This window comes from Euphorbia lathyris, chromosome 7 (assembly GCF_963576675.1).
Source record: "Euphorbia lathyris chromosome 7, ddEupLath1.1, whole genome shotgun sequence".
Classification (NCBI taxonomy): Eukaryota; Viridiplantae; Streptophyta; class Magnoliopsida; order Malpighiales; family Euphorbiaceae; genus Euphorbia; species Euphorbia lathyris.
This window is the reverse complement of record NC_088916.1, coordinates 80,409,043-80,423,053: the sequence shown is the minus strand read 5'-3', so window position 1 is coordinate 80,423,053 and position 14,011 is coordinate 80,409,043. Positions and strand designations below refer to the sequence as shown.

General features: G+C 34.1%; 1 protein-coding gene across 1 annotated transcript; it reads right to left on the bottom strand.

The window, feature by feature from the left end:
* Positions 1-418: 418 nt before the first annotated feature.
* Positions 419-1,898, bottom strand: LOC136201308 (AT-hook motif nuclear-localized protein 27-like). Its single transcript, XM_065991951.1, has one exon. The coding sequence runs from the start codon at positions 1,609-1,611 to the stop codon at positions 805-807; it is 807 nt and encodes a 268-aa protein (XP_065848023.1). The 5' UTR covers positions 1,612-1,898; the 3' UTR covers positions 419-804.
* Between the last annotated feature and the right edge of the window lie 12,113 nt (positions 1,899-14,011).

Below are 14,011 nucleotides of genomic sequence, written 5' to 3'. Positions count from 1 at the left end.
GAAAATATTAAAGATTACATATAATATGCAATTAATATTGATCTAATTTTTGGAAACACATTACATTTTAAGAAATTAGTATCTAAATTCTAAAAAATGAGTTTCTAATTACATTTTAAAATTACGAAAATGTGGCCCGAAACGTTTCGTACTACGTTTTGAAAATGTAAATCACTTCAAGTATCCATAAATAAACAATTTTTTTTTGTACAAAATTGTTCTTTTCTTCAATGTATTAATTCAAATTGAAAGTATTTCAAGCATAACATAACAATAAATAAACACAAAATTAATATAAACCCTAAGTAGGTAAGAGTTTTTCATGGTAAATTGACTATATTATAGCATTATAATTAATAATTATGATAATAATTAAGCTTTAAATTACAACTAGCAATTATTAAATCAAGCAAGTTAATTAGAGAAAAACTGAAAATATTAGGGGAACCAAAATGTTATTTTTTTATACATTAAACTCAACCTGCAAATTTGTTGCTACAATCCATGTTTCCAAAAGTTTCTTTCATTTTTGCCCTTGAATTAATGAGAAGAAAAACCCCTAGTTCATCTTTCATCGTATTTATCGAAACTAAAAATGATCACGGATCAATTCGGTTTTGAAAACGACAAATCCAAGGAGAGCGAGAGGGTTTGAATACTCTAATATTCTCAAATCGCCAAAAAATTGACGGAAAAACGCGAAAAACTCCATGAAAATTACCTGCAGAGCTTTAATTTCAAGAAGTACCCCAAACACTCTCTGTCAATGAATTCTGGATTCTGGATGCTGCGCTGCTCGGGCGTCTAAAACGGAGGCCGAGCAGCATTTCCTCCCCACCCAAACAAATCACCTCCAAAGGGGTAATTCCCCACACCTCCTCCACCTAAGTTAAAAAGTCCGGCTCCGCCTCCGCCGCCACTTCCGCTCGCTCCTCCACCGTCCCCGAGCTGTCCAGGCCCGCCTCCGCTTCCAGTGACGCCCGACGTCTGAGAAGCGGTGGACTGAACTTGAACTGTCCCTTCCTCCTCATCCAAAGGCAAACGTTCAAACACAGCATTAGAAAAAGATGCAGCCATTAACACCACCGGACCGGAAGCCACCAACGGCCCCACCACACAACCACCAACAACCTGTCCCTGTCCACCGGACAAAAATATCGACAACCCACCAGCTCCAGGCGGAGCAGGCGGCGGAAGCACCGTACCACTAAGTGAAAGAATCTCAAACCTACCATGTAAAGTCACAACACTCCCCGCCGGAGAACCCGGTTGTTTAAGTGTAACATTAGCAACAGTTCCGTTGCCGGAAAGTACACAAACTCCTCTCCCTCTTTTCCGAGCATAATCAGAAACACTCTCCATTATATCACTTCCGGTAGAAACCTCAAGAACATGTGATCGGAGAGCATTTGGACTGTCTCGGGTCACAATTATCGGGGGTTTCGGCTTGTTCTTGGAGCCAGATGGACGGCCTCTTGGACGGCGATTTGAGCCGGAACCGGAACTGGTGGCTGCGGCATCGTTTTGATCTCTGGATTGAGGTGAATTATCTCTAGAATCTGAGGATTGAAGATGTAAATCGGGTCTGAGGAGTTGATGATAACCTGCCATACCTACATCTACTGATCTTTTCCACCAATTGTTTGCCAGTTTAAATTCGATCTGATTTTTGTTTGATTTTATGATGGATTGAGCTAAGAACAGATAAAGATCGAAACTTTAGGTAAAACCCAAGTGGAAGAATGAATCTGAGGTTTCAATTAAAAGCTTTATTTTTATGGGGGAAGCCATTGAAACAAAGAAAGCTATACATAGAAACAAGAAGAGATTAATGGAGAAGATGAAGGTGAAGAAGATGAAGATGAGAAAGTTTTGAGAGAATTGAAAGTAAGAAAGGAATAATGAAAATATTTTAATAGAAAAATGGAGCTTTCAATAAAGATATATGATATTTTTATAAAAAAATAAAAAAATAAAGATATAATAATTTTATATAAATAAATGAATTTATTAATATTTTTAAGTGAAAATAAAATAAAAGGATTAACAAGTGGAAAACATGACGTAATATCCATTTATCGAATAAATTTTATTGACTGTATTACTCAAAAGATGATACGTTAATAATATTGCTGACGCGTGTTCATTTTAATGGTCTAAGATAAGTTTAATTTAGAATTATCGTAAAAAAATTAAAATTAGGGTTAATTTATAAAGGTAAAATTAAATTTTTTGACCTTCACATTTGAATTTAATAAATTCATTCTAATGTATTTATTGATATGACACATTAATTAAATACTATATAGGACCATTTTTTTTTATAATGAATTATATATAATAGACTTGACCTAATGAAAAATGAGATATATATCTCAAGAAGAATGAGACAGATCATACCACTAGTCAAACTTACAGTTCATGTATTAATAAAGGCGGACTCAGCCTATTATGTCATTTTAGGCAAGATTTTTATATCGATGTTTTGTTTTACTATAAACGGCAATTATTTCCATTTCTAGTAAGAAAAGTAAAAAGCTATTTTGCTTCTCTAGACATTCAAATTGTGTCCAATACCGCTTCATTGGAAAATAGTTGGAGTAAAAACAGTTCTACAATGATCACATTTTATCAGTAAGGTCTAATCGACCGAGATCATGATATAATTTTTTTTGTATATGGGACATATGTAATTTTTATGCATGATGTGATGGAAACGTAATCTCATGTGTGCCACGTGACACATCTTAAGTGACCAATGTTATGGCCACCAAAACATTGATATACAATTTTAAAAAGAAAAAAAAAAGGAATTTTTTTTACTTCTATAAGTATATGAGAAAACAGATGAAGACCTATTTATAAAATCTTTCGATATTAGATTTAACGTTAAGTGGACACAACAAACCAAAACTCATAAATAACACAAACGTCACAACAAATTGAAACTCATTTTCTATCGACCTTTCATCACTAATGCATCTTTTAATTAGATTTAACCATTAATTGGCATCTATGATGATGAGCTCACACTCAGTTAGAGATGAATAAGTACATGTGCTAGACATGAATTGTTAGTATTATGAGGATCCTCTAAGGATGATTTTGGTCTCCATTTTAGCGATATCTCCAGCTTCTCGTCATATCATTTAACCCACAAACACTCTTGGACATCCTCATTTAGAGTCTCAACTATTGTTCGAGCTTCTTTATCTTTTATGAGCTCTTCCGGATTCAAACCGGGCCCATTTTCTACAACAGTGTCGAGTGGATCTTAATAGAGATTTTCCTTAAATACCTCATCAACAACCATATCAGTAACATCAATGATGTTATAATAAAATTAAGAAATAGGTATTTCATAGAATCAGAAACATTGAATATTACTTCCTTGTCTTGTAGACATGAAATGAGCTTACATTTCTTAACATCGATTAGGGTCCTACTTGCTGCTAGGAAGGGGCGACCGAGAATGATTGGAACTCTCGCATATTCTTCTATATCAAGTATAATGAAGTCGACTGGAAAGATGAATTTATCAACTTTAACATGTCTTCTATTACACCTTTTGGAAATGCCAAAGGCTGATCAACGAGTTGTAGTGATACATTCTTTGATTTTGGTTCGCCCAATCCTAACTTTTGAAAGATGCTTAAAGGCATAAGGTTAATACTTGCATCGAGATCGCACAATGCTCTTTCAAAAGTCAGACTTCTGATTGAACATGGGATAGAGAAACTTCCCATATCTTTTAAGTTCTAGGTAATTTTATCTAAAGGATGGCCGGATATCCTTCTGTTAGTTTAATAGTCTCGTTTTCTCCTAGTTTCCTTTTTTTACAGAATATCTTTCAAAAAAATTGCATATGACGGCATGTTTTCCAAGGCTTTCGTGAATGGAATGTTAATGTGCAATTTTTTAAAGATATTTAAAAGTTTGGAAATTGTTTTTCTTTCTTCTCCTTGTTCAATCTTTGTGGAAAATGATTTTTTGCTTTATGTAGCCGAACAAAGTGATCAGCAAAAAGTTTGGAAGGAAATTCAGAGATACTTACCTCGGGTAGTGTCATGCTTTTTGTCACTGAAATTGGTTGGCTGAGTTGTTGCTTTACCGTTTCAGAGGGTGATGGCTTTTACATGTTCCCGATGATTAGTTTTGATATCACTTGGTAGGGACCCTATAAGACGCTCAGATGAGGATTTAGCAACCTAGTTTATATTCATCTTTAGCACCCCTAGTGAATGTATCTTGATGTCTTTGCCATTACTATAATACATTTAACCTATTTTCAATTCTTCATAGTGTTTTTGTTATGACTTCTAATGGATCTTTTTCTTTCTTTTCTTATGGATTAAACCCGGGTGGAGGCTAGGATGATTTGGAGCATTGGATTAATAACGTTTTGATTATAGCTCCATAAAGAAGTTAGATGATTTCTCCACCTATTATTATAAGCATTTGAATAAGGATTATTTTTTCGGTTGGAGTTACCTACAAAATTTGATGTTGTTTCTCACATGAATTGATTTCCGAGTTGATTATGTAAGTTTGTGAAGGTGTGTGAAAGTGTGAGAAATCTCTAATTGTAATTGTTTCCTACTACAAAAAAATTTCAATTTATGAAGGTGGGCGAAAGTGTGACTAAAAACTTATGAAATTCTATGAAAGTATGTGATTGTGAGTGAAATTGTAACTTAAGGGAAAATCTAATGAAATTTCTATTAAAATGCCAAGAAAATAGATAAAACTAAATCAAAATACGTTTAAGAAATACGCTGAAAATAGTACTTAATTGTGACATGTAAACAAATTCATCAGAATGAATTTATTACTTTCAAATATGAAGTTCAATGACTTTAGATGTGCTATGGGACATACACGTGGCTTCCATGTTTCCCACACATCATTCATAAAAATTAGATATGTCTTATATGCAAAAATTATATTATGATTTCGGTCGATTAGATCTTACCAATAAAGACGTGACAATTTTAAAACTTTTTTTTTACTCGAATCATTTTCCAATGAAATGGTCTTGAAAAGAAATTTGAATGTCTAAAGAAACAAATTAGCTTATTGCTTCTTCTTATTATAAATGAAAATAATTACAACTTATATAGAAAAACAGAACACCAATATAAAAAAAAGGAAACTAGGAGAAAACGAGACTATTAAACTAACAGAAGGATATTCGGCCATCCTCTAGATAAAATTACCTAGAACTTAAAAGATATGGGAAGTTTCTCTATCCCGTGTTCAATCAGAAGTCTGACTTTTGAAAGAGCATTGTGCGACCTCGATGCAAGTATTAACCTTATGCCTTTAAGCATCTTTCAAAAGTTAGGATTGGGCGAACCAAAATCAAAGAATGTATCACTACAACTCGTTGATCAGCCTTTGGCATTTCCAAAAGGTGTAATAGAAGACATATTAAAGTTGATAAATTCATCTTTTCAGTCGACTTCATTATACTTGATATAGAAGAATATGCGAGAGTTCCAATCATTCTCGGTCGCCCCTTCCTAGCAGCAAGTAGGACCCTAATCGATGTTAAGAAATGTAAGCTCATTTCATGTCTACAAGACAAGGAAGTAATATTCAATGTTTCTGATTCTATGAAATACCCTATTTCTTAATATTATTATAACATCATTGATGTTACTGATATGGTTGTTGCTGAGGTATTTAAGGAAAATCTCTATCAAGGTCCACTCGACACTGTTGTAGAAAATGGGCCCGGTTTGAATCCGGAAGAGCTCATAAAAGATAAAGAAGCTCGAACAATAGTTGAGACTCTAAATGAGGATGTCCAAGAGTGTTTGTGGGTTAAATGATATGACGAGAAGCTGGAGATATCGCTAAAATGGAGACCAAAATCATCCTTAGAGGATCCTCATATTCTCGATCTAAAACCACTTCCAAATCATTTGAAATATGAGTTTTTGGGTGAAAACTCAAACTTACCAGCTATCATTTCTTCTTCTTTGACAGTTCATATGAAAGCTCGACTGGTGGACATATTGAAAGAACATAAAAGGGCATTCGGGTGGACATTAATTGGCTGATATAAAGGGGATTGCTTCTTTATGCACATACAAAATCTTCATGGATGAAGAAATCAAGCTTGTTATTCAACCTTAAAGATGATTGAATCCGAGTATGAAAGAGGCAGTTAAGAACAAGTGATTAAATTACTTGATGCAGGTATAAAGTAGTACCAAATAAGGGGGGGGGGGGGGGGGGGTTAAAAGTCCAACCTAATGAAAAAGATGAACTAATACATGTGCTAAAAATAACCGGGTGGCGAATGTGCATAGACTATAGAAAGCTAAATGATGCCACCCGAAAAGACAACTTCCCACTGCCTTTTATCAACCAAATGCTTGAAAGATTAACCAGGCGAGCTTATATGTGTAATTTAGATGATTTTTTTTAGGATACATGCATATAGTTGTTGATCCTAATGATTAGGAAAAGACCACTTTTATGTATCCCTATGGCACATTTGCCTATAGACGCGTACATGTGCTAGACATGAATTATCATTATTATTGTTTATTGATGTGTCACTTTCTCTTACTTTTCGATTTCATCGAGTTTCACATCATCAATATATGGACGTCAATTGATGGTCAGGTTTGATTAAAGGAGGCAATATGATGCAAAGGTAGCAAAGGATTTAGGGGAGACGAGATTTGATTTGTTGTTAGGCTTGAAATTGCTATATCCATATAATATTAAGTCTAATATTAGGTGGTTTTGTACATTAGGCTTGATTTTATTTTCTCAAAACACTAAAATTAATACATTTCCGTATGTTTATTAGAATAATAAAATTTCAACTATCACAAAAAAAAAAGTTCATGTCATATACCGTAAGGAATATAGAATTCACTAACAGATGTGTTCCAATGCTTATATATGCTTGCTTAAATTTTCTCGGGTGTCATTACTTAAACAAAACATCATACATGGGTATAATGAAGTTTTCTAACGACCAGTGAATGCTCATTCAAAAAGTTCCATACACAAGTTCAATGAAGTTTTTCGATTCCCAATTGGTGCTCAAAAGTGAAACCATCTCCCGACCCTTAGATCTGTTTCGATTCCCAATTAGTGCTCAAAAGCTCCACTTGTCTAATTTTTATGCATGATGTGTGAGAAACATGGCCACATATTGTCACACGACACATAACATTAAGTTATATTTTTTTTTGAAATAAAATTACATTTTTGTGTGACACGTAACATTAAGTTAGTATTTAGGTAATTATCTTTTGTTTCACATCAAGATTAAGATGAGTTTTTATAAATAAATTCGTCAAAATGACTTTATTAAGATCAAATATGAAATTTAATAATGAACATCATTTTCGCAAACTTTTATGAAATACATTGAAAATTTTAGCGACTTTAGATGCAATTTACCCCTTTATTCTTATTATTAAGTGAATTTGATTATTATTATTATTATTATTTGTTAGAATATATATATTCCATTGTCTATATTAGTGTAATATAGACAGAGGTTATACCATGTCTATAATAGTGTAATATAGACAGGGGTATTAGAGTCTTTAGACATAGAAAGTAAACTTCAGTATTAATTGTAATTGTTTGTCTATAAATATTGTAATCCTCTCGATTTCATATATACAAAAATATCTTTCTCTTCATCTCTTTTCAATTTCAGTTAGGTTAATATGGTATCAGAGCTGGGTGGTGGATTCCAAATTCCGGCGACTGAAAATTGAGATGATCGGAGAATGAGAAGAAAGAAACAACAGTACAGATCGTACGCTGATATAGTGAATTCAAGTTTTGAAGAAGTTGAATCAGAATCAAGCGATTCTGAATCAAGAAATTCTGATCGTGATTCTGAATCAAGCAATTCCGATCGCAACTCAGATCAAGATTTCAATCACGATTCAAATCGTAATATTCCTAATTCAGAATCAACGATGAATACATCTAGTAATTCATCAAACAACCAGAGCAGTGACAATCCTGGTTTGATGATCGTTAATATAATTCTTGATGGAAAGAATTATAATCTGTGGAAGAGAGCATTGTTGCTTGCCATTAGTGCAAAACGCAAGACAAATTTCATCATGAAGAACGATGAACCAGCAGATCGAACCTCAGATGCACATTTGAAGTGGAAAGAAACAGATGATCTGGTCTTCTCCTGGATCTTGAATTCTCTCACCAAAGAATTGGCTGCAGTCTTCATTCATGCAAAATCTGCTCAAGGATTGTGGAAGGAGATAGAGCAAAGGTATGGAGAAAGTAATGGTCCTCTTATTTTTCAACTTCGCAAGGAGATTTGCAGTTCGACTCAAGGAGGTATGTCTTTAGTAGATTTTTTAATAAGATGAAAATGATGTGGGATGAATATGCAATATTGAAGCCTATTGAAAATTGCACTTGTGGAGAGTCAAGGAAACTTGCTCAAACACAGATTGAGGATGAACAATTGATGCAATTTTTATCTGGATTAAATACTGAGTTTGATCATGTTAGAGATCAAATCTTGATCATGGAACCATTACCTCCTGTTAATAAGGCATTTTCAATTCTTTCACGAATTGAGAAACAAAGAAGTGGAAGCACAAATAACAATATTGTGGAGTTTGTTAATATGTCTGCTGGTGGTAGAAAACAAGGATATAACACTGGTTATAATAGTGGAAAAAACGACTATCAGGCTAAGAACAAATCGGATAAGGTTTGTACTTATTGCAGAAAAGAAGGACATGAGCGTCAAGATTGTTTCAAGATTAAAGGATATCCAGATTGGTTCAAAGGAAAGAGGATAACCGGACCAGCCAAACACCAAGCAAATATGACACAAGAACCATCTTCTGAACTCGAAACTCCTTTATCTAACTGTGATTTTGATGATAGTGAGGCATGCAGGAAAGATTCGATGCAGGAAATGTTGCAAAAATTGGAGGTAATGCAAAGGGAGGTTCAGAGAGCCATCAAAGGAAAACAATCAGACCAGGAATTTTCTGCATTCGCTGGTTTTGCTGGTGCTTGTGCAGGTAATAATTCAGTTCGAAATTCTGAAATATATGCTGAATGGATAATAGATTCAGGTGCTACTACACATATGACCTCAAATTTAGGCATAATGACTAATGTTACCAAGTTGACAAACACAAAAAGGATTTTCCTACCAACAGGAGAAGTACATTTAGTCAGTTTCAGGAGAGAGGTGTTATTTCAAAAGAATTTGCAATTGCATAATGTTCTATATGTTCCCAATTTTAAGCAAAATTTGATGTCAGTTAGTAGATTGTTGAAAGATCAACACATTACAGTGAAATTTTGGGCTGAATATTGTGTTTTGCAGGACCTGAAATGTGAGGAAATCATCGCAGTGGGCAGAATAAAGAATGGTTTATACTACTTGAATGCTGAATCCTTTAATAAAGATGTAATAATGAATTTTTCTAGTCCGAATAGTATGCTTAGCAATAAGTTTACAGTTTTATCTGCTAAAAAAGATTGTTCTGATGTGTTCTTGTGGCATAGAAGACTTGGCCATATGGCTTCAGATAAATTGTCACATGTTTTTCAGTTTCCTAACTCTCAGCAATTTAGTCAGTGTGATGTTTGTTTAAGAGCTAAACAAGTCAGACGACCTTTTTGTAATAGCTCTATTAAATCAATAAAAGTTTTTGATTTGCTACATTTAGATTGTTGGGGACCTTACAAGAAGACTTCTTTGAGTGGAGATCGATACATGTTGACAATTGTTGATGACTTTAGCAGAGTAACCTGGACTATTCTATTCAAACATAAGGATCAAGTAGCCATCTTGTTAGAAAATTTCTTAATCTTGGTCAAAACACAATTTCAAATGGAGGTGAAATGTATAAGAACGGATAATGGGACAGAATTTATTGGAACTAACACTCAATCAATTCTTCAGAAATATGGAATAGAACATCAGAAAACTTGCGTTTACACTCCACAGCAAAATGGAGTTGTGGAGCGCAGACACAGGAGTTTGACAAATGTTGCAAGGGCATTATTGAAGGAAAGTTCACTGCCTATCAGGTTCTGGGGGGAAGCAATGCTTCATGCCACAGTGCTGTTAAATGTGTTTCCTACTAAAGTGTTGAAATGGAAGACCCCGTATGAAGTGCTATATAATAAGGTACCAAATTACACAGATTTGAGAATTTTTGGATGTGCAGGGTATGTTTTAAATGTCAACCCTAAGAGGGGTAAGTTTGACGACAGATCGAATCTGAGTATATATCTGGGTTATTCAGCTGGTCAAAAGGGGTGGAAAATGTACAATACAATTACACAACAATTGTGTACCTCAAGAGATGTCAAATTTCTTGAAAATGTTTTTCCTTATGCAACTGACCAACACAATTTGCAGGAAGTTGCTAATTCTCATAATGGCAATGAGGATTTTAATAACATTTTCAGGTCAATTCCATCGGATGATGAAGAAGTTGAAGTCCTTACTGCAGATAATCATTTGACAAACACATCTCTTATTGGTAATTCAACTTCAACTTTGCCTGTAGAGACAACAGTTGATGCTCCTGCACCCTTGTTACCTTCAATTGCAGGCAACAGGCCTCATCGACAGCATACCAAACCAGGATGGATGAGAGATTTCGTGATTAATCAGATTTCTCATGAAGGAAGCAGTTCCCTTTTGTACAGTCAAGAGCATACAGCTTATATGGCAGAATTAAATAAAGAATATGAGCCAAAGAATTATAATGAAGCTAAAGGGAATCCTAAATGGGAGAAAGCAATGTATGAAGAAATTGAAGCCTTGGAAAGGAAAAAAACTTGGAAGCTAGTGCATCTACCTTTAGGAAAGACAACTATCACTTCCAGATGGATTTTCAAAGTAAAATATGCTCCTGATGGAACTGTTTCTAGGTATAAAGCCAGACTTGTGGCTCATGGTTATAACCAAACATATGGAGTGGATTATCATGATAGTTACTCTCCTGTTACTAAAGTAACCACAGTGAGAGTTTTTCTTGCAGTTGCTACGACCAACAATTGGCCATCCAGCAGATAGACATTAATAATGCTTACTTGCATGGATCAATTGAGGAGGAATTATACATGGAAGCACCAGCAGGATATGATAGTCAGGGCATGGTTTGCAAACTGGAAAAGTCCTTATATGGACTTAAGCAGGTAGGAAGGCAATGGAATAAAGCTTTCACAAACAAGTTGATTCAATTGGGATATGTGAAATCCATACATGATTATTGTCTATTTACTAAAAGAACAACAGATGGTCACTTCCTTGCATTAATCGTATATGTTGATGATGTACTTATAACTGGTACATCAATGGAATTGATTGCAGAAACTAAAAGAGCTTTGGATGAGTCATTCACTATAAAAGATATGGGAGAAGCCAAGTATTTTTTGGGTATAGAACTAGCAAGATCAGATAAAGGTTTGCTTATCTCTCAATCAAAGTATATCAGGGATTTGATAAAGGATGCTGGATTGACAGAAGCTCATAGTGTAACCAGTCCTTTTGCATCAGGTGTTAAACTTGATAATGAAGGTTCTCCACTATACACTGAACCAGAGAGATACAGAAGAATGGTTGGCAGGTTGCTTTACCTTGGATTCACAAGGCCTGATATTTCCTTTGCTACACAACAATTGAGTCAGTATATGAGCAATCCAACAGTAATACATATGGAGACAGCAATACATGTGGTAAAATATTTGAAGAATTCAATTAATGTTGGTTTGTTCTATGGTGTGGCAGCTGATTTGCGAAACATGGAGGCATACTGTGACTCAGATTGGGGAAGGTGAAAAATCACACGTAAGTCAGTAACAGGATATTGTGTTTTTATAGGGAAAAATTTGGTGTCTTGGAAGTCCAAAAAGCAAAGAACAGTCAGCAAAAGCTCTGCTGAAGCAGAGTACAGGGCTATGTCCACAACATCTTGCGAACTTAAATGGTTGTCATACTTATTATCTGAATTCAGGTATCAACCACAGTTGCCTATTCCCTTATATTGTGATAACCAAGCGGCCATTCACATAGCAGCTAATCCAGTATTTCATGAGCAAATGAAACATGTTGAAATAGATTGTCATATAGTCAGACAGCATATGGAGTTAGGGTTTATTAGTACTCCTTATGTGAGTTCTTCTCAACAAATTGCTAATTTACTGACAAAGCCTTTGACAGGACCTCAGATGGCCACAGCTTTGCATAAGATGCAGCTGTACACTTATGCAGATTATGGTTGTGCAAGTTGAAATTCAAAGTATCTCAACTTGAGGGGAGACTATTAGAATATATATATATACCATTGTCTATATTAGTGTAATATAGACAGAGGTTATACCATTGTCTATAATAGTGTAATATAGACAGGGGTATTAGAGTCTTTAGACATAGAAAGTAAACTTCAGTATTAATTGTAATTGTTTGTCTATAAATACTGTAATCCTCTCGGTTTCATATATACAAAAATTTTTTTCTCTTCATTTCTTTTCAATTTCAGTTAGGTTAATATTATTTTATGTTGATCAATCATTTTTTACATAATTATCATGTAAAATATTGAAGAGGTTGAATCTAATTATAGTTTGAAACCTTTCATTTATGAAAATTTCTACAATAAACGGGATTAGTACTGGTTCCATCCACTCAAATTCCATATGAGTTTTTTTAATAAGTAGTTTTTTAAGAAAGAAACCTAATATCATACACAAAAAATCTAATTTTTTTAGTATACAAATAGTTTAATCCAGAACTACTATAATTTTTTTAAAGAAAAAGTACAAAAATAAACCTTGTGGTTTGGTCGATTTGCAAACATAATCCACGTGGTTTAAAAGTTGACAAACAAATATCTTAAGATTGATTCCGTTAGTAAAGACAGTCTAAACTGACTAACAGTATTAAATAAATGATATGTCATTCAAAGTCAAAGGGTAATTAGAGTATTTTTGTCATTTCATTTATTTTATATTTTATCTTTTTTTTTAAATCCTACACCTTAACCAATCCCCAACTAACACCTCACCATCTTCTCTTTCTCTCGCATAGCTCTCTCCTCTAGTAAATATTACTCTCAATTTCTCTTCAATCTCTAATCTTTCTCTCACATATCTCTCTTCTTTTCTATAATATAATCACACTTTTGAATCATAAAATTTTCCTAATATTATCAAATTGTAGTTTATTAGACAAAAGAAAAAGAATGTTACAGGGAAATGGAAGGAAGAGACGAGAAAGTCGCATACCTTCAAATTGCAGAATTCCATAACGAAAATTTCAAGACTCGCAGGATAAAAAAAAGATAAAGTGATTATTAGAATCTATGTTGTTGCTTCTGTGGAATTGAATTAGGATTTAAAAGCTAGAAATTGAATAGAAAGCAAATCCAGAAGGAAGAAGATGGAAAACGCAATGGAAAGAAATATAAAACTAGATTTCAATTGTTCATGAATCTTAATACTACCTTTGATTAATTACTTTAACCGGACCAATGTAAAGTAATAAATGGAAGGTTTGGAACTAAGAAAACTTAACACTTCTTTATATTAATTACTTTAGTTGGACCAAAGTAAATAAATGGCTTAATACATACGCAACCCCCTGAACTTGTTCTTTTTTTTCATTTTACCCCCTAAACTTAAGGGACAACCTATTGACCCCCTAAACTTTCAAAAAGCCACCCAATTTACCTCTCCTCTCCGACGCGGCGCTTGGATTATTGCAGCTTTGTATTTTGCCAGGTCAGCGCTGTTGAAACACCTTTCCACAGGATTTTGATTTGACAAAATTAATTAAGTGAAAGTAAATATTCTACAACACACTAAGTTTAAATGCTTTGATTTAGTGTTACTAATGTGTTTGTTCAATGTTGAGTTTATAATTTATCATAAGACATAAAGATCATAAGGCTCAAGCCCTATATGGAAATCAAGGCCCAAGTCAAACAAGCCAAAGACCACTCAGCCCGCGTATCTCCAAAAC

Bases quoted from the DNA above. Each gene is read 5' to 3' on its own strand.
- LOC136201308 (XM_065991951.1), bottom strand. From the start codon at position 1,611: ATGGCAGGTTATCATCAACTCCTCAGACCCGATTTACATCTTCAATCC.